This window comes from Hippocampus zosterae, chromosome 15 (assembly GCF_025434085.1).
Source record: "Hippocampus zosterae strain Florida chromosome 15, ASM2543408v3, whole genome shotgun sequence".
Classification (NCBI taxonomy): domain Eukaryota; kingdom Metazoa; phylum Chordata; class Actinopteri; order Syngnathiformes; family Syngnathidae; genus Hippocampus; species Hippocampus zosterae.
The window spans coordinates 12,528,151-12,550,300 of record NC_067465.1 but is presented as its reverse complement, the minus strand read 5'-3'; the positions used below and the strand labels follow the sequence as shown (position 1 = coordinate 12,550,300).

At 42.7% G+C, this 22,150-nt stretch overlaps 1 protein-coding gene across 6 annotated transcripts in view; it reads left to right on the top strand.

Moving 5' to 3' along the window:
• The first annotated feature begins 12,710 nt into the window (after positions 1-12,710).
• The window catches only part of LOC127616298 (zinc finger protein 521), a 127,427-nt gene continuing 117,987 nt past the window's right edge, over positions 12,711-22,150 (top strand). For 4 of the 6 annotated variants that reach the window (XM_052087809.1, XM_052087811.1, XM_052087808.1 and 1 more), the window contains exons 1-2: positions 12,879-13,027; positions 13,683-13,726. In XM_052087809.1, coding sequence (XP_051943769.1) covers positions 13,687-13,726 — 40 coding nt within the window. In that variant the 5' untranslated portion in view covers positions 12,879-13,027; positions 13,683-13,686. Of the gene's footprint in view, positions 13,028-13,682; positions 13,727-22,150 lie in introns of all 6 variants that reach the window. The other 2 variants (XM_052087813.1, XM_052087812.1) reach the window with 1 other exon arrangement.

Genomic DNA, 22,150 nt, shown 5'->3' with positions numbered 1-22,150 from the left:
CTCTGAAGAATACTCCTCCTTCCTCTTCTTCCTCCTCCCCCTCCCCAGCAGTCAGAGTTTTGAGGAGAAATGCTCTCGTTACAATAAGGAGGTCACATGGCATGGGACCCGAGGCTTTGGAGTGCCTCCTCTTCTTCCTCGACTCTCTCAAGACTTTCTTGCAAGTCGTGTGTGTGCTCCCTCCCACCCCCTCCCCTCCGGTAAATACAAATGTTGACTACAGATTGTTGATTTCTACTCTAAAAGACAAACTTGTTGTCACACTTCATCAGGCGCTCTCTTACTTTAACATTAAAGCCTTGATAGAGATATAAAGCATCCAAAGGAAGGGGGAGTCCCTGGTGAGTCAAGCCGCTGAGAACACCCTTAAACTAAACAACCTTCCAGTGGGAGCACTTCTTCTCTGAGGATAGATGTTTAATTATCTCTGATTGTTTCATCCGGGGGGAGGAAACCGCTTTCACTCCCTCTCGTTTGTCTTAAAAAGCATGTGTGTATTTATGAGAATGACTTTAAAATGAGCAGTCAGCGCATTGCGTCTTTTCCGCACGAAAACATGCGTGGCTGTTCTCCTAACCCACTCTCTGGGTAGCTGTGGATTTTGAGCAAATTTGGATAGTATTACCCGAGGTTGGGTTCATTGTGGTAACCTAGCATATTGGGTTGAAGACTGGATTTCGATGGTCTGAAGAGCTGAAGCTGCTCGCCGTTTTGGGCAATTTTGTCCACTGCTGTTGAAGTAAATTCAATGTGCTAACACATGTCTTGGGTCGCTTCAACTCAACAGTATGTGTAATTTGTACCCCTTATTGCGCTGAAATCTTTTGCTGGGTATACGTTTGTAAATTTGTGTCACTTTGCTACGTATAAATAACCCAGCACTGGCTTGGTCCCTTTTGGACTTAGTGTTGGGTGAGCTTTTTCACCCAGTTTGAGTTACCATTAACCAAGCATTTCAAGAGTATCCAGGCATTGTTTAAAAGGTGGCCCAGTGGTCCAGTGGTTAGCGAATCAACCTCACAGTGCAGAGGTACCGTGTTCCAGCTCCGGCCTCCCTGTGTGGAGTTTGAATGTTCTTCCCGGGCCGGTGTGGGTTTTCTCTGGGTAGTCCGATTTCCTCCCACATTCCAAAAACATGCATGGCAGGCTAATTGAACACTCTAAATTGCCCCTAGGTGTGAGTGTGAGCGTGGATGGTTGTTCGTCTCTGTGTGCCCTGCGATTGGCTGGCAACCGGTTCAGGGTGTCCCATTGCCTACTGCCCGAATACAGCTGGGATAGGCTCCAGCACCCCGTGCGGCCCTTGTGAGGATAAGCGGATCGGAAAATGAATGAAATTATGAATTAATTAATTTTTGAAAGAAGTTCAGTGCAGTTGGAAGTGTGATGAATTTGAATTTTCATGCAATTTGTATGTGTACTCTATTCATAATGTAGCCCTCATCTCAAAGGTGGAAATGAAACAACAGAATTCCTTTCCTCTAATAAAACAATTTTGCGTTTCTCATTGAGTCTAACAATTTAATCTTGTTATTTGTGAGTCATTCATCACATAGTCCCACCTGATGCCAACCACCTTCCGTACACGCCTCTGACACTAACTAGGTCAACAATTTCCCCACGTGAATATGTATTTGGGGTTTTTTTTTAGCAGAAGGAATTGCTAATTCATCATTATTTAATGATCCTGTACGTCATACATGGCACAGGCGCCGCGATATTGATGATCTCATATGGCTTAACTTCCTGCTTGGCGACCCCATACTTTTCTGGTGCTGTCTCCCCTTAAGCTCACTTTTCTTTCTGCTTCTCTTCTGCTTTTTGACACTTGGAGCTGGCACGTGTCCCGCTGTCTCACAAAAACTGTGTGTGTGTGTGTGTGTGTGTGTGTGTGTGCGTGTGTGTGTGCGTGTGTGTGCGTGTGTGCGCGTGTGTGTGTGTGTGTGTGTGTGTGTGTGTGTGTGTGGGCAGTGTTTAGGGAGGTCAGACCTTCTCTGGGACACAATAATCAGCTCCCACCCAAGAAAGCCCAGGTGAGTGGAAGCACATGATACAACGCCTTTAGTTTGAGGGTCATCTTTTATGTCCCAGTTGGACGCAGTCACCCCGACAAATGTCCTCGGGTTCTCGTTTTCCTGGAGGGTGAAGAGGATTGGGGGGTGTGATGGGGCGGAGGGGTGCTCTAAGGGAGGGAAACCGAGCAGATGCTCCACCAAGGGAGCCCCCCCCGGAATGTGCCTCCCGCCAGCCTCGTGTGTGTTAACCTTTTCTTTTAATTAACGTCGTCCCGGCTCCCGGCTCCCGCCTCCGTGGTCCGGAGAGAGGTTCCGTGGGTTTATGCAACTGTCAGGGACGTGCAGGGAGACTCACGGGGGAGCCGCAGAGTCAGTGGGCTGGTGGGAGTGAAAAAGGTGAAGAGGGGTGAGGAGGAGGAGGAGGAAGAGGCCAGGATGAATAATGCGTGCATTGCATCGCGTGGGAGTGAGAGTCAGCCCTTAATCCTTCCGGGCCCGTGTTATCCAAAATGCCTTCACAGAAGCATTCGGCACATCTGCCGGTTTTCAAGGGATAATGTGCCGGAGTAAATTGGACCTGCTGAGGAGGAGAAGATGGCTGCTCTCATTTGCACTACTGCTCATTACTCTCAACACCAGCTTTTTAATGGGGGGGCTCCAGTAGTCTCTAACTACCCATGTTCCACATTTAAAAAGAGGAACATTGAAAAGAGAAAAACAAGAGAGAATCCGTTCATAAAATTGTGAAAACTGAAGTCAGAATTATGAGGAAAGTCCTGAGACCATAAATGGTATTACACCAAGATTTTTTTTGTCAGAACCCCGTGCATGATCTTTTGTGAATTAAAAAAAAAAGATGAATAAAAAGATTTGTAATAATAAGAAAAATTTGAACAAATTAGTTGCAAATGTAGTCCGATTCATATTTATCAAGATTTTGCAAAATATGAACTAGGAAAAAAGTATTACTTCGGTTTAAAAATGTATTTTTCTTCAAAACAATGTTACAACTAATTCAGAAAAAAATTTATTCAAAAAAAGATATTCCGTGCAGCACGTCTTTACCGTTATTGATCAAACTGATGGAAAATGACCCATATGTATATTTGTGAATAAATATATATGTATGCTATGTATGCACATGTCAAATAAATAATATTAATATAAAAACAAATATGGTAACTATGAATCATATTATGAAAGATACAACATTGATTTGACTAAAGTCGCATTCACAATCAGACATGTACCGGTATTTCTTTTATTTGTGCAGAAAAAAATCAAATACCGTATGTAAAAAATTGAAACCGAGGCTTTATTGTTTGAATATTTCAATCAATAATGGTGAAGTTCTTTGTAGCAAATAAAAAGTAAGGAAAAAGTTGTCACATGACTAGACTAAATGCACATATAAGGCAGGACAAAAAGTTGGCAGTGTTTTGAAGAATGCAATGCGTCTTGATTAGAACTGCATCTAGCGATGATATGAATAATCGATTAATCTGTCTTTTTTATTAATCAATGAAACGGATAAAGGGATGTAAATTTTTTTAAATGTTTTTTTATTTAATTTTTTTTCACGTTGAAATAACTTACGAGATACAAAATAGTCCTCATTGAACACAGTACCTCTGATAAAAACAACCATTAAAAAAACGCCTAAACATTATCACTGCGAGTAGTTTAATTTCCTCTTCCACTTTTTTTTTAATGTGTTGTGCTTCCAAGAGATCTTTTTTAACTTACGGCTGTTATTTTTTTTTCATGTCTTTTATGACCATGCTGGACTGTGGCAACGGCCCCCCGGGAGGATTGTCTTTCTTGGCATGCGGTGGCCATTTTGCAGTGGAGGTCAAAGCCATTTCAGAAGAGGACATCAAAACCAGCAGAATGATTTTTGATCACGCCGTGAATCAATCCTGTTGTGGTTAAATGTGCCAATTGCACATTTTTTGTGCATTTTTAATGTAAACTTGTGAAGAATACAACTGTATAGTGCTACACAGTAATGATCTCAACAAAGGAGGTTATGTTTTCAGTGATGTGTGTGAGTAACATTACACAAAAGCACTCAAAGGACATATTGTACGGCAAATTGAGTTTTCAATGGCTTATGTACAAATAGTTGGGTTATGTGTAAAATGACTGTAAATCTTGATCCGGCGATTTACAAAACTCAGTGAGCGAGCCCTTCCGAAAGTTGCCAAGTTGCGTCGTCACAATTTTAATTTACATAAAAACTTCCCACCCACACAACTGATTTCTTTCTCCAAGCCTTGGCAGCTAGGGCAAGAATCACACAGAAGCACTGCCACATTAAAGCCAAAAGGTAAGCAAAGCAGACACAAATTAGTATCAGCTAACAGTTTTACCAGCGTGAGCTTCTGACAATACTCAAACGTTCATCTAAGTTGTCGATGTGGAGGTGTGGGGGAATTTGTATTTGGAGGTCTCACTGGATACAAAGTGTAATTTGGCAACTCGGCAATGAAGTGCTGCCTTCATGAGTAAAAATGCAATCGACACTTTCGTTGCTGGGAGGATGCGGTGAAATAAGTCAGTTGTTGCTAAATTTGTTGCACAAAATTTTATTCTTAGTAAATGTCAACTGGGTTGGAAAAATTCCGTAATTGGTAAAAAAAAAAAAAGGGTCGCCGCTCTCTTTGTGACAACACCCTAGCTCCATCCCCCATTAACTCATTCAGTAGCAGCCAATTCTGGACCAAGTCTGAAAAGATGTTTAAAAACGTCTTTGGGAGTGAATGAATAAACTGAGAAGAGGACAAGACTGGCTTTAAACGTCCCACACTTTGGATGCTATGCTAACATTGTATCAACAATGAATGAAGGTAAATGTCGAGTAACTGCAGGAATGCTACTGCGTTGCATTGGCATGTTTGCAGTACAATTACTCGTTTTTGGCACTGCCAGTGGAACATGGATGAGAACAGTATTGTACATCATGCTATGTTTCAACATACACGGCAAAAGTTCCTTATCAACTCCTTGGACTGTTAAATATTTTAAATGGTATTTTTTTTGGCCTACTGCATATTTGTGTTTTCTTTCGTTTTTATTTATCTTTGTCGTGATTACTTCATAGAAATACTGAACACAATTCTGAACACGGGCGGCCCGGTAGTCCAGTGGTTAGCACGTCGGCTTCACAGTGCAGAGGTACCGGGTTCGAGTCCAGCTCCGACCTCCCTGTGTGGAGTTTGCATGTTCTCCCCGGGTCTGCGTGGGTTTTCTCCGGGTGCTCCGGTTTCCTCCCACATTCCAAAAATATGCATGGCAGGCTGATTGAACACTCCAAATTGTCCCTAGGTGTGAGTGTGAGTGTGAATGGTTGTTCGTTTCTGTGTGCCCTGCGATTGGCTGGCAACCGATTCAGGGTGTCCCCCGCCTACTGCCCGGAGACAGCTGGGATAGGCTCCAGCACCCCCGCGACCCTAGTGAGGATCAAGCGGTTAGGAAGATGAATGAATGAATGAATGAATTCTGAACACCAAGGTTAGCAGCGGTGATAAGGCAAGAATGGTTCAGGCGGGTCCGTCAACAGCATAGACCACAATTGGGTTATCTGGGCGTTCCGGGGCAATGCCAGAAATGCTCTTCACCTCATTCGACACGCCCATACAAAATTGTTATTCAATGACGGTTATATATTGCGGCTTTAAAAGAACTGTAATTGTTGCAGTTCTGCATCTGGGGTCGTGATGCGGCAAGCCGGTCGCACACGAGCCGGCATCTCGTGCCCGGAGTTTTATGATGAAGTAAGCGAGCGGGGGAACGTTGCCAGGACCTTCCCCTCACGAAGACCCAGAGCAAGGGCACAGTCTCCCCAGCCCCATAGATCAGCCAGCCCTGAATGTCAAAGCGCACAGCAGCCACCGCGGTGCCAGGAGTCCCCCTCTCTCGCCGCCTCTCTGGCCCGTGATCTGCTGTCTGGTGACACCACTGTGCTAATTACCCGGTCTGGGAGTTGCTCCGCGGGCTCCTTGGCTTGGGAAGATGGAAGTTGTGGATATCTGACTGGAAGGTCACTTTTGAGGAGGACCATTCACTCCATTTTACAGCCGAACCTGTCAGGTCAAACGCATTCTGACTTGGAACAGTGGATTTGTAAATACAGTACTAAGGGGCACATTTGCTGTAAGGTTCGCATGTGCAACAATGGGCACAAAGTTGATTTGTAATGTAAATCCAAGCGGAAGTGGATCTACGAACAGGGCATAGCGTTCACCCAAAGGGGCAGTTCATTTTGTGCATTCTGGGAGGCCAAATGTGATGGCTGCCTCTGTATCTTTAACCCTTTCATGTACCTGTACATATACACGTAACCTGATGTAAGCTGCCCAGTATCGGCAATGCAAAATGAGACAAGAGAACAACAAGAGATAACTTTGATGCTCGTGTATATGTGTTTGAAATGCCAGAAACCAAAATTATTGCAACGTATTGATGGAACAATGCAAGTTAGGAGCTCCCCAAAGACCAAAGACAGTTGTCTCCAGTCTAGAATATAGTCGGTGGAACCTCGACTTACAACGTCGCACTATCCGAACAATTTTTGTGGATATATTATCTCTTTTTAAGTACTATTTCCTGTATGGAATGTTTTAAATGATGCAAAAAAATACATGCATAATACGTCACCTTTGAATTTTGAGATGAGCTGAAATTGTGTTGTTGACACAGTTCCATCAGTTTTTGAAGATGTGAGACACAGCATAAAATAGCACAGCCACCTTATGCTGTGTTTTCTATGCTATTGCTAATTTATTTTATTTAACCACAAATATATTGATAATGCTATATTTGCACTTATATTGAACTGTGACTGTTCTTTTCTGAAACATTTATTTTGTGCCATGAAACACTTTGCTCCCCCCATTTTGCTGCTGTAGACTGCAAATTTCCCCAGTGTGGGCATATAAAGTTTATCTTATCTTATCTTATTAAGGGTAAGGCTTCCTTTCGGCTTCTTTATGGAATCACTATTTTGCATGCCATCTTCACGCATATGATCTGCTCCGGTGTTTAATCGCGCAACAATCTGGATGAGAACAAAGTTGGAAAGCTGCAGTCTTACTCCAGCTTGCCAACTTGTAATGGTTTTTTTTTGGGGGGGGGGGGTCTTTGTTTTAATCAGTTTGCTATGACACAAGGCCTAAGTGCAACACTCTCAGTCACTTCCCATCGTAGCTGTTTTTCTTTTCTGGTCAGCCTCAGGAGTTTGGCTTGCTAGAAAAGAGTGTAAAGTCCCCGGGGGTGTGCTCCTTCCGATGATGGGGGCGTTGCCTCGACCTCACTCATGCCCGGTGTGGGTGGCGTTCCGACAGGGGAGCGCGCACACAGCGGAGAACCGGACTGGAGATGGTGATGTGTCTGCTGGGCTCTCGTAGGACGCAGCCTTATTCTCAAGGTCATGCATTCCGGCAATGTCTGTAATTACAAGCAAGTGAGGAGGAGAAGGAAGGAAAAAAAAAGTTGAATATTTTGCCTTTCTCGAAACGAACGTGCTGGCCTCCTCAAGGGAGACATTCACATCTCAGAGTTCTGCTAGCTGGACGGGTTTTAATGAGGCAAGTCAAAGCGTGCGCGTGTGTGTGCATGTGTGTTTGGTGCACATGCATGTCTGTGTGTATGCCCTCCTCTAACAAGCATAATTGACCGATCGCATTTTTAAGACTCCGTTTTTGACCATTTATAAGCGAATTCTTCTAAATAGCCTTCAGTGATTATTACTTTCTTCAGAACTCATCACCATTCAAACTTTCTTTGAAAAGTTAAGTCATGACTTTTAGGTGGGTTTTTTTGTTTTTTTTCTTCATGTTCTGTTGGACTTTTTTGGGGGGAGCCAAATGGACAGAGGACCAAGAGGCCACAGGTCACGGAAAAGCCTCTAGTTGAGGGCAGTGGATTCTGGGAGGGGAGCAGTTCGTCCCCGCTGAGAGACAGAGTGGAGGTTGAAATGTTGCAACACACACACACACACACAACTTCTTCATTTTAGTACAAACACACTTTGGCGCCAAGCTCCTAGTCAAAAGATTTAAAGACTGAAGTGAATTCAAAGATTTAGTTCTACATTTAAATACCGTACATGTTTCAAGATCATTGTTGACAACATGCGATATTGACGGCTATGTAGAATCGAATTGCAGAGATTTAGCGTTAAAATATCCTGTTTCAGCTTTCCTGTTTTTGTTTTTTTGTGCATGGCTAACGTGGTCTCAAGAGATTCACTTTGGAGTCTGGAATGAATCCACCCAGCCTCCACTTTATAAGAACTTCAGCGCCTTTGTTCGCACGAGTAACTATCCAGCGAGTTATTTAATTTTAATTACCTGGCCCAATTCTATGACTGTAGAGTGCAGTTAGCTAGCTAACTAGCTACGTCATGCATCTTCCATGGATACCACAATCAGCACAGCAGCTTGGTGTTATTATTTATGTTCCCGGGTGTTATGTGTTTTGTGTTATTCATGGTAAAAAGTTGTGACACAAAGCATTGGAGGGTATACAGTGTAAACAGCAAGTCGCATGTGCTCAAATGTTTGACATGTAGTGGGAGCCACAGGCAGGAATGACGCGTGACACCCTATCGAATAAATCAGACACGTCCAGCCCTGGAGGCTGATGAGCTGATCATCTGGATCAGGTGTGTTGCTCCTGGGAGAGCTGGAAAACAGGCAGGATCGTGTTTGGACACACCTGGAATTAATGGTTGTCTTTCGCCTGAAGTCTCTCTGTTATTGTCATCAACACACTGACACAACACCAAAAAAGGAGGTAACGCCGCAGACAATCAAACCTCTGGAAAGCTGTTAGCCCGCAAGCTAGCTGGTAGCTAGTGCCTCACGTCGATGCGTGCGAATCTGACTTTGTGGTACATTATTCCAACCCATAGGTGTCAACACACCTGATTCAAATGAATAGGTTCAATGTCAGGCTTCTACAGAGCTTGCTGATGATCTGTTCATTTGAATCAGGTGTGTTGCAACAGGGAGACTTGGAAAACATGCAGGGCAGCGGCCCTCCAGGACCTGAGTTTGACACCTATGTTCCAATCAGTCCAAAGTGCAGCCCTGCCTCTTGCCCAAAGTCAGGTGTGATCGAGTGAAGTCACCCTCGTGAGGATAAGGAGTAACGAAAATGGACGATTGGAAGAACAACCCATAGCCTATATATTCATCCATTTTCTGATCCGCTTTATCCGCACAAGGGGAGGCTATATATTTAAATATTAACTAAATGTCAATTCAAAATAAGTTTTATTTAGTCCTCAATCAAAAACGCTCCCATTAAAATTCGAAAGGGTAAAAATGCAAAGATATGGCGTTGCCTTTTCCCTGATGTCCATATTGTTAAAACATGTCAGACTTTTTTTTCTCCCTTTCTTGTCTTGTATCTTCCAATTTGAAGAAACAAACTTATTTTTGCTTTTTATCTTTATTCACATTTGTCTTCCTCCTTAACAACAAAAACAAAAAAAAGCAAAAAACATGTTTGATTGTTTTTCCTTCCCTATTTCTAAGGCAATCCCCAGAGGACAAGCAGTGTCAGACAGTTTTTGGAGCATCTTGAGCAATATTCCTCACATGAGAGGGGGGAAAAAACCTTGTGGTTAAGGGAGTATCGTGTAACTTTAGAGACTGGAAGCAAGTCAAGCATTTTCCTAGTTACTTTGTCACTAATGAAAGTAGCAAAAAGCCCTGGAGGATGTCTGTTTGTGTTTTGGAGTGCACCGAATGTTGGGGTGGGGGGCTAGGTGGTAAAACTTTGGGAGAGACGTCTGACAGTGACAGCAAGGGGGATCTTTGAGGGGAAGCGTTGTTGGGATTGAAGCGTTAAGGCAACTGAGACCTCCTGACAGAATCCCAGCGCCGACAAATAGACCTTTCATATGTGCCTGTTTACCAAATTTACTGTAGCTTGTGAGGCCTTTGAATGCAGCAAAGCGCATCGCGTCAATCCCTGTCACACTTTGTCTTATTGATCTTTTAGTTTGTGTGGCAACGTGTGGGCGGGGTGCGTGCGCAGGTTGGGTGGGGGCCTCATTTGAGAAGCAGAGGGTGCAGATTAAATCAAGGATGAAAATTGAGCATGTAAAATGAAAGCTTTGTAAGTGGATGTAGGTCACAAATCCCTCTTTAATTAGTATTAAGCAGGATACGCACAAACTTGACCGATGTTGAAAACGTGAGTGACCTGTCACATGATGAAGAAAAATAATCATGTGCTTCCGTTTATATCTGTGGTGGACTCAGAATCCCCCAAATCAGGTGTCTGTTGTAGTACCAAAACTAACCTGGGAGGGGCAGTATGGTGCATCCAGATGAGTAAAATACAAAGAGAAAGAGAAGAAATTAAGATTGTTGTCAGCTGAGCTGTTGTCACGGATGTCACTGCTTTTGAGGTTGTTTAGTTCTAGTTTTGCCACAATATCTTACTGTCATCGTATCTAACCACAGCCACTGACAAAAATCGAGCACGGTTGCTGTTCGATTCGTGAGTGTGTGTGCGTGTGTGTGGGCGGAACGTCCATCTTTTGCTGCCCTTTGCGAATTTTATTGTGCATTTTTTTGACATGCTTACGATATGGGCAACAGGAAACATTTGTTGCTGCAAACTAAGACTCTTCAAAACTGTTTAGAACCTCTCACGCCGACATGGGTTCTGAGTACACGGTCCCGCAATTTGGAGGATTATTTTGATTCAGTTTGTGATGCTAATTTGTACTGTATCCCATTTATTTTGGGTGTAATCCCACTTTCAACCAATAGATGGTGGCACACCTTCGAGTTAAACACTAAATTTGAAAGAAGAGGAATGAAAACTGAAAGTATTTCGTCATTTATGCTGAAAATTAATGAATGTTAGATCCTGTTTTTATGTCTATGGAAAGCAACAGCTGTCAGCTTCTTTTTTATAATGTACTGTACATCTTTGGCCATGTTTATTGACGTATTTTGTGAGATGACAAATGAAGTCTGTTTGAAAAAAAATTGAAACCTCATAAAAAGATGCAAATCAGTTAATCACATTGCTCATAATGTATGATAAACATTTGTGTGATCTTTATATCACACTTTTTTCATCAATTTCTGTTGTGGAGTTATGCGTCGGGCTCTGTTCTATTTTCTTGGTTTCTGCTCGCACTTGTGTATACAGCAATCTGTGTACGGTACAAATTCTAAATTGATAAATAGAGATACACTATAGAGACAGTTTCATTGTGTAGTCACATCATTAATTTTAACTGACTGTTATGGGATGCCTTTTGCTTTGACAAAGTCAGATTGCACGTGACTAAAGGCTATCAAAGGGTCCTGCCAATTTCCATCCACTGCAGCAGACTGTTTGAGAGGCGCCCCGTAAAAACAATGAAAGAAAAAAAAAATCCAATTAAGGCTTAGTAGCCCCCGATGATTATCTAAATGTAAAAGATCGTACAGGTTTTATATTCAGTTCAGCAAAGTTTACAAACGATTGCTCTTCATGAATTCTACCTAGTAACAAGAGGCCATGCAAAATTTGCATGTCGTATTTTATTTCTAGCATCACATCGTATTTATGTGTACCCAGGTGCATCTTTCTAGATCACATTTTCTTCACGATCTGTATTTGTATCTTATCTGTACTGCATCTACACTGTCAAAACACAATTACTTTGGTAGTAATTTAAGTTGGAACAAGTTGCAAAAATATGCATGGCAGGCTGATTGAGCACTCTAAATTGTCCCTAGGTGTGAGTGTGAGTGCGAATGGTTGTTCGTCTCTGTGTGCCCTGCGATTGGTTGGCAACCGATTCAGGGTGTCCTCCGCCTACTGCCCGGAGACAGCTGGGATAGGCTCCAGCACCCCCCGCGACCCTAGTGAGGATCAAGCGGTTAGGAGGATGAATGAATGAATGAAAGTTGATAATATAAATCATTGACACTTATGGCCACAGTGTTAGTTAGCACAAGAAAGTTCTTTGCTCCAAAACACATTCCTGAATTATTTTTACTAATGTCTTGAAGCTGGGGTGGACAATATGAGGAACAGTTAGTTCTGCAAACTCTTATTTCTTACTTGTGAAATGCAGGAAAGCAAATTTTCACAACACCAAAAACTCAAAATATTTTGTGGAATTGCCCAACTTCAAATTTGATTGAAGTTTGTTTTCCCCGGTGTGTCTGTTTCATTTTGTGTCGTTTCAATCTGTTCCGTATGGCATTTGTGTCTTGGATTTTTAGGCATCATATCTGTCGAATTTCATGACTATCTACAGTATCTATCTATGTATCTATCTATCTATCTATCTATCTATCTATCTATCTATCTATCTATCTATCTATCTATCTATCTATCTATCTATCTATCTATCTATCTATCTATCTATCTATCTATCTATCTATCTATCTATCTATCTATCTATCTATCTATCTATCTATCTATCTATCTATCTATCTATCTATGTTCAAAATGAGAATGACAACAGCAACAAAAATACAATGTCGTGTGGTAACACAATGCTTCTTAAAAAGTCATAATGATTTATGTAGATGGGGGGGGGGGGGTGCATTGCTGTGTGCGTGCATGAATGAAGGTAAACGTGTCTTTCTTCTTCCACCAGAAGGGGGACCAGTACGTCTGCCGTACAGGCTGATCGACGGACGGATCGTCCGCCGGCGGGCTGCAGGAAGAGGCAACCAACGCCAGGAAGGCTGGCAGGCAGACAGGCCCACTTTCTGGGCTCGGAGCGCGACTCCGGATCCGGGGATTGACGATAATCCAGGCGTCCACATCTTGCCGCGCTCCCTCGGATTTTAATCATGCCTCTCTGTCTGTGTGTGAGTGCAGGCAGGCTGACAATGATTTCCTCAGTGATTACGTACAGAGCGAGTCCCTGCGGGGTAGGGGCCCCCTCTGGAGCCATCCTGATGGCTTTGGGGGCCTTGCTTCCATTTTCCATTATTATGTGGACTACCGGAGCGACAGCGCAGTCCAAGACCTTGCAGGTTTGTGATGAGGAGGGAGCTTCCATCTTCTCTCTGCTTCTTCATCCTCCTTTTAAGAGCAATTTAGACGTAGACTCGGAGCACATCCGCGCACCTAATTCTACATTAGCTCTACTCCTCTGACGCGCGACTACTTTTCGTGTGCTTAGCTGGATATTCCCCCCAAAGTCTTATTTAGTCGTTTTTTCCTCCTTTTTTTTTTTAAACGGAAGGGTGGTTTGTTTTGTTGCTCGTTTTTTCCCCTCCCTTTTGCACTCTCATAACGGAGAGGTCTCTTCCACCGCCGCGGATGATTATGATGATGGTGGCGGGGGGCGAGAAAAGAAGCAAATATTGCGCTTTTTATCCCTGAGCGAGCACACGCGTGACATTTTCACGGGGAATGGCAGCACGTGACGGAACCACCAGCAGTACCAGCACCACCAGAGCTACATTCTCGCACTTTTCCACGGCAAACTGGACCTTTTAAAACACATCTTGTCTACCTGCTCATCACAAAAAAAACCCCAAGAACCCCCCACCCCTCAAAAAAACCGCTTAGCCCCGCGCGCCGGTGATGGTAGCGAGACAGCCGCGGTCGAGCTCACGCGCATTTCGAGACGTTTTTGCCACTGAGCCGTTTTACGCACATTGTCAACTTCATCGTTTTGTGTAGGATCATGTCGCGCCGCAAGCAAGCGAAGCCAAGATCCCTCAAAGGTAAGATGGCTCTCAAAACATTTATTTCCTCTTCTTCTTTTGAACAATAACAACAAGACTGTGCTTCGCCGTGGACGCGTTAAATTTGTAATTTTTTTTTGCGCATGGAAAAATCATTTTGGACCGGTTCTTTGAGGGCGGGTTCGAGTATATGTGTGCGTGTGTGTGCGCGCGCGTGTATACACACACACACACGCGAATACATCTGGAGCCATCCTTAACCCAGCCAACTTTAAGTAAAGGAATGGCGTGCACGGTAGTCACGTGACCAAAGTAAAGCAGGAATAAAGACTAAAAGTGACTTTTTGAGACGTATGCGTGTATTTGAGACCAAAGAGTTGGTCACGTTTAAAATAAAATAACTTTAATAGATTCAACTTTTTTTTCGTGCACTTTCGACGTTTTATATGTGTTGGCGATGTGGTCAGGCGCACACATGCATATTTTGGTAAAGGTATATATTAGGTAGCCGTTGTATTTTGCACAGTAAATCGAATTGGTCCATACACTTGTGACCACATATCGGACCCTTCCCCACTTATTCCACCTCTTCATTCCTCCCTCACCACAAAGGAATGCTCTGCAGTATATGCATAGTGAAGCCACAATTCGCAATCAATACCTCTGAGTCGTCTTGGATTCTAAGATGTCCTATTTTTCCCCTCACGCTGTAGCCAGTTGTTGTTGTTGGTTTTTTTTCTGTCTTTGTCACTTGTGTGCAATGCCGCCTGCGACATGCTACAAGTGTGCGGTGCACAACATCTGTTCAGACTGGTGTGCATGAGAGAGAGAGGGAGGGAGAGCGAGAGAGACAAGAATGAGCAAATCAGTATGCAAATGAGGTCAGTTTGTTTTGTTATCGACACCAAGCGAAATCGACACTGGCTCGACTTTTACGTCTTCATTCCGACAACTGACGAAAGAAAGCCGAATGTCATAGATATTTCCATCTTTCTTTCTTTCTTTTTTTGTGTTTAAAAATGGGGAAAGCCAGATGTTATTTACTGCTCTTTGTCTGTGTGGCTCCTTTGGGAAGAGGGGCTACACTTATACAGATGTCCACAATAACTTTCCTTGTCATTCCGTCTACCTCGCTATTGTTCAGAGAGGAAGCGTGGTAATCTCCTCTCTGTCTTTTGAAAGAGTTTTTTTTTTTTTGCCTGGGATTGGGGGGGGGTCACCAATGTGGTGCCCCCAAGGACCACATGAGTAGCCGGCTGGCCTCTTTGAAAAACATAACGGACTAGGGAGTCATTGACAGAATCATGAGCATGTATATGTCAGTGTATTCGCATAAACGAATATCATAGACTTGACACAGAACTGATTGTCTGGATCGGATCTGCAAATCTTTTGCATTTCATGCAAAATCAGTGATCGGCTGTAATGTCAAAATTGATCAGTGATGTCATTTTAAAATAATATGGTTATTTTTGGGGGAGGGTGTAGGTGATAAATATTGTTCCTGCCCCTGTTTTTGTATGCATTTGGCAATTTTTTAGGGTTGAGTAATTATTTTACCCCAGTGGGTTACTTCTTTGCAAATCTTGGCTACTTGTGGGCTCGGCCGGTCCCAATCCCTTGCAAATAGCGGGGGTCGACTGTCCAGTCAATTAACACATTTTTTTAAAATAGATTGGATAGATTGATCCATTTTTAGATCGATGAATGGTTCATATTATTTATTTATTTTTTAACTCGGATATCGGCTCGAAAATCCTCATCATGTTCAACCTAGGATATAATTCACGATCAGTAACAATATACAGTATTACTAAAAAAACAATATGAGCAAATGAGTTATTTCAGAAGTCCATATGAAACTGGTAGCCCTTTGGATTAACCAGTACCCTAGAAGTAGTTCTTGCTATCCAAAAGGTTGATGAGCCCGTCTAGCTTTTGGGGATGTAAACAGAGGTTTGGTTTGATGGCAAGCCAACGCTGTGACAGTTGTCTTGTATTATTTCATTTCGGCATCTCCTCAGTGTTGGCTGCTTCAGGGAGTCCAAGTCTGTTTTCGATCCCGTCGAGGGAGGTGAAAAAAGGGTTTGAGGAGGCAGTGAGGGAGTGGGGGGGAGGTATTCAACATTTCAGCTCCCGTTTCAATTAAGGACGCGAGACAGACCAAGCGACGTTATTGCTTGAGGGACTAAAAACGGAGCAAGGCAACAACGTACGTCATCAGCTTTGATGCAAAAATGCTGCATTGCTCCTCAAATCTGTGTGACTCCACGCTGTTCTAACGTGCAAAGGTCGAAAACCTGCACGCGACGACTGCCACGTCGCCTGTCCCGACAGCACACTTCCTGAATAAAGAACGGCAGCCAGCATGGATGTTTTCATTCGAAGCACAGACCGCACTCTCAAGGCCCTCTGCACTGACGTGTTTATTGGCCGAGGAGCCGAGTTTCCACGTCGGCCATGTGCATATATAAATATATTTTCCATGCCATTTGCTTTGCCGAGTGCAACACTTGTGCTGGAATCGGTGCTGTGTCATGTCGGTGTTAAATATTTCATGTTGCGGAGGAGATGCAATTAGTCTCTACATGAGTGATCTTTATGGAGTACGTCAGTCAATTGAGTTTCTGTATGTGGATTGACAATTTTCAGGGATTTTTTTTATGGGCTCATTTCAGTTTTGCCATAACTTTGTGAATGCAGCTCAAATTCAAAGATGACTACCATTGAAATGTGGCAAATAGAATAATTGGCAGAAGAGGATGAGTTTGATTGAAGTGCAAGCAAAGTTGGTTGTAGTGCAAGGTTATTGAACGGCTCTTCAATGTCCGATCGAAAGCATGGAACACAAACTCTCAGTTTTTATTTGTTTTATTCCCCCCAAAATGTAAAAACACAAAAAACACCCGCGTGATGGATGCTTTTCAGCGAGCAGCAATGCAATCATTTAAAAGGTCAATCATGAAAAAATTGCATCCACACATTAATTTTTTTAACTTTGTGTCATTTCATCTTTGGCTTGGGGAACTTTTTTTAAAATGATTTTTATTTATGTATTTTTTTATTATGTTTTTTAGCCATGACCCTTCCAGTTTTCAGTCCTTTGAGGTTCTGCCAAAAAAAAAAAAAAAAAATACAATTTGATGTTGCAACAATCAAATTTATTATACTGGTCAGTAGAAAACTGCAAAAACGGCTTTCTGTGTCCTGATATTTATTTTTGGCACGATGTAAAAAAAAAAAAAAGGTTATTTCCTTTTTTTCAGAGCACATCAAGCTTTTGAAATCTCTTCCAATTTTTGTTCTTAAGTTTGGCATGTATAAAAGTTTGATCAATACAGATTTTATCATGAGTTACAATTTACACATTTCAGAAAAAAACCTCCACTTGTTCCTGAGCCTAACCCTTAACGCGCAAATTTGCCGTACTCGATTTCTATGAATGTATTATTAATTACGAAAATCTGATGTACTTAGGAAAAAAACAAGGGCAGAGTTTATTTAAGTTTATTTGCCTCTCTGATTAAAAACAGTAGAAAAACGTGTTAATAGTGGTTGTTAATAAAATATTATTTAAGATTTTGATAACACTTCCATTTGGATTTGGGCCTGATCAAACGCTGCTAGGGACCTGTCTGGCCCGCGGACCCAAGCTTCCCCACCCCTGATTGACATACTCAGCTATTCCTCCGTATTGATGCATGACCACTCCCCTTTTCACGATGCTGACAAGACAAAAAAAGTAAACATTGTGTCGAATCAGCAATACGTTTATTCAAGCGTTGTTGGGTTTAGTATCCGTTTTGTCGCTGATGCATTGGAATGTGTGCGATGGACCCACAGCATAACACTCATTTAGATGTTTGTCATGTGACACAAAAAAATATGGCGAGTGCAAAAAAGGACTTCGAATGAAAATGAACAACTGAAAAACGGCTATAAACGGTTTTCAGTCGGCAGCAATGGCGTTTTATCTCAAGCTGGTTCCTATTTTACAAAAATGATGGCGTTGAAACCATAAATCCAATTTTTGTCATTAGCATTTCTTTTTAAACTGAATGGGGTGCGTCCATGTTTTGGGCATTCCATTCATGTAAACATTTTTAAATGACAAAAATGGACCTGCGTGTTTTTCACAGGCCAGTGACGAATTGTTGCAATTCCCATTCGGCATCATTTCGATCACAGCATGGGGAATGCTTTTCCTATGCCGGAACCATTTTAGTTTTTAATCTGTCTGTGTATCACCATGCTCTCTTTTATAGTGTCTTTTATTTTAAAGCATTGAAGGAAAAGTTTTGATTTGGTATCCATCCGCTCTGTTTTGGCTGTCATTGCATCGCAATGTGCTTTTCTCCCCCTCCAGGCTGTTGGCCATTAATGGGCCATAGCATAACACTCATTAGCATGTCTAAAAAGGGGGGGGGGGGAATAGTACCAAAAAAAAACATTGGGGGATAAAGTTTTTGATGGACTGAACTCAACTTTATTGATAGAGCACTTTAAAAACAACCACAGCTCCATGCAAATTGCTGTACATCAAATAAAAGTCAGACATAAAGGGAGTTGAAAAATCTATATTGTTCGCATAAAAATTCGTGAGCACAATAAAACTCTAAAACAACAACGATGAGATTTTTTTTTTTAACACAGCAGATTCCACGCCCCCCTTTTACAATGTTGACCTTGCTTAAAAGCTGTTTAAATTAGCAACAGCATTTCAAGGCAAAGTTGCTCTCTATTTCCGTCGCGGTTGCATCAGAATGCGCCGTCTTCCGGGCTGTTTCACCGTTAATGGACCGTGGCATAACACCCATTAACACGTTTCTAATGTGACACAAAAATACGGTTTGTATTATCATTAAAGAAATTACGATGAAGCCGTTAGTTTAAAGAAGAAGAAGAAGAAGAAGAAAAAAAATCCCATTAGCACGGCTGTCAGCGCGCTTGACACGCGGCTGAGGCGCGCCGGACGGGAGCGTCGCGGGAGCTGGCCGATATCTCCTCTTATTTCGCGCCGTGCGTCTGTCTTGTTGTCATGGATCGTCTGATCGGCAGACAGTGATTGATCCCCACCGCTTTCCCCTTTTTTGCAAAACCAAATGAGATGTTCCCGGGGCTTATTTGCATCCGTTTTGTCTGACTTGACTTCCATACTGCTACATTTGCAATAATTGCTCCATGCTGGTTAATAAATCCTCCCTTCTATATCTAAATGAAGGATTACAGACATTATGCAACGTGATTAACATGCTGCTCCATTGCAAATTATTTATGACACTAATCATCAGTTCAAATAATGCTCATTAAGAAAGTTAGTCATGTGTGTGTGTCCTCTACCCGCCTCCTCCCGGGCCTAATTGAAGAGGGTTGACCTGCGGACCCCCAGCTAAATTGAGTTGTAGTCCCCGTGGCGAACGTCTCCTTCCCGGTCAGTCAGGGCGGATTACAGCGCCATTGTGCTCGCCACCGGATCGTCCGGGCTGCTTGTAACCAAGCGGATGAGTCACGCGTATCCAGGAAGACACACACACACGCACACACACACGTAAAGGCAGAGGCGTGAAGAGACCTTTGGAGGGGCAGGTGCTCCAACTTGAAAATGGGGCTCACTCTATTCTTTAATATCATTGTAAAAGCAATAAAATAACGTGTGAACAAAATGCTCATTTGTCGCCATTCAATACAAATTGATATGGCTTGTACAAGTGAGTATGGCTTTACATGTACATGTATGTAAGATAAGAAAACCTTTATTTGTCTCACAATGGAGACATTTCCAATTTAAAGCAGCAAAATTATCAAAGAAAGAAAAGGGATTAAAGGGATCATCTAGTCATCATTCATTTGATCAAATTTGTTTTCTAGACATAAATCAGGAAAGAATTATTCTCCAGACGCCCCTTTCCAGTTAGCAATATAGCCACGCCCCTCCACCCACTTCCCATTTCTTGGTGGGAGTCAGCGGAGGAACCCGAGACAATTTGTCCATTCAAATTCATTGTATCGACATCCCTAATTTCCCAAAACAGCGATTAATCGCCACCAAAATTAATGTTGACATATCTGCTTAGGCCCACTTCGACCTCTGAAAATATCACAAGGATTCGATTCGCCGTGGCTCACTGCAGGATGAGGAAATAAACAGTCGGCATGCAGTAATTTTCTCATGCCAGATTTGCTTTGTTTGATAAATCCCCCAGATTTGAACACAAAGCGTTCCGAAAGGCTTTTCATGAGCTGAATTGTTCATAGGTCATTACATATTAAATTTCAGTCTATAAGGGTTAGCTTGACTTACTTTTTTTCCCCATGTTCACCTCCAGGGGGTTTGCCAAATGAGGCGCACAAAACAGCCACATTCGGCCGAAGGGTCTTCTTGCCGGTCTATAATTTCGGACCTCTAAATTTGGCCGTATCGGCGGCCGAACGTGAATTGCTGCCCTGACAGTGGCAGCGGTGTTAGCCTGTTAGCTGCGGTGGGCTAATGTCTGCCTTCCCATAGCATCTAACAAACTTAAGCATTGCTAAATGTCTGAAAACTCTGACCAGTCACCTCCAAAATTCAGATTCAACATCCCTGCTCTCGTCCACGTCAACGTGTAAAAATATAAACACGATCGGCACCAAATCTTCAATTTTGTGGAGCTGATCGTGGCGTTCCCTCATAGGAGCTCATATTTAATGTCAAGAAAATATCAAATATTGTGCCGATCGCTTTTATATTTTCACAGGTTGAAGTGTAGAACTGTGCATATGGATTTTGGTGACTACTGGTTGTCATTTTCAGATATTTGGTGACCAAACAAGCCAAGAAATGCTCATTCATATACTCAGGATGAGATGAAACAAGCAGATCACGCTCATTAAAAAAAAATAAAAAACGTCATTCCGATGTGCTGAACGCAGACATACCGCCCCCCCCCCCCCTGCAAAAATATCGCTTCTGATCCATGCGTTTGTGTTACGCAGACGGATTTTATCTGATGGCTGTGAATTTGTCAGCGTTTACTTTTTCGAACCTTTTGCGGATTGCTGTACATTTGTCAGTTTGTCTGCTCGCAATTAACTCATCCCTAAAAATGGAAGCATCCCTTCTGGGGGGCACTGTCACTCACAGTAAAATGACAGTTACTCTCCATTCATTCCTGTGTGCATGTGTGTGTGTGTGTGTGTGTGTGCAGTACGTGGCCGCTGTGTTAATTAGTGGCCTTTAATGCTGCAACACTTGTTTTGGGATTAGACGTTGTTTTTGTTGCTTTTTCTTTTTCCCCCTGCTTTGCACTTTGATAATCAAAGGACAACAGTCCCGTGTGAGTTTGTTATTGTATCAACAAAAGCCCCCCCACCCCACCCCTCTCCCTCCTTACCAGTCTTAGTGCTAGCTACACTGAACCTTGTCAAACATTAATTAACTGATAGCGGTGATTCTGTCGCCACACGACTGCATGACACGTCCGCTCCGTGTCATTATGCGATAAGCTTTCGGAAGGTGTTCATTAAAGCTGCCCACTCGTGTTTGCCTTCGCTGTCTTTGATGACGGCCCGCTACCTGACGGTGCACCATCATTCAGTCCCCCAGCAGCACACTTCACTTCACGCCACTTTCTGAGAGCGGAGAGAAAGGGTACACTCACTTTATGGTGGTTCACTGTTTGTGGCCAGCAATAGTGCAGATTTTAAAGTGATTCTTTTTATAAAGGCCACAAGGTCCACAACTAACAACTGTAATTCTCAAGAGTACACATGTGATGGTTGTCTCCATTGTACTGTACCCCAATAATATTAAGATTTTGAGTGAGTTGATTCATGCGTTGTACTGGTGGGGGGGGGGGGGGGGGAAATACAGGGCTTATTTAGTTGTTTTCTTAAAACGCTTTGTTTTTGGGTTAGTTTTTGGGATAGTCGATCATTTACAATGATACTATGAAAAATCAAATATATGAGAGCACAAATTTTGTCCATTTTGGAACAACTGAACCTGTAGCGCTGATGGAAAACTTGCGGCCCCTCCATCCCTGCTCAATTGCGTTAGCCGCGTTTCGCATTATAGCAGTAAGCTAGTGGACGTTGATTTTGTGACATTAGGTACTATGGTTGAACATTTTGGTGTTTGAATACATAATATTTCAGTTTTGTCTGTTTTGCGAGTCCTAAAGCAAACTGGGCATGACGAAGAAATGGCTTGAAGTTAGTTGGCTTTGTTCTTATGCGCAACAGTCTCCCATTTCTTGACAGCGACAAAGTAACAACAGGCATGTAGCAATATTTTGAAAAGTGTCTTTTCATAAGTTTATATTATCATGAGTTTTCCTTTTCTGTTGCTGGTCCATCTCTCTGGAATGACCTCCCACTGAACATTCGGCAAGCCTCCTCGCTGCCCATCTTTAAATCCCTCCTCAAAACTCACTTGTATTCTTTGGCGTTTGACTCAGCATGACTTAGATTTGCTATTGGTTATAC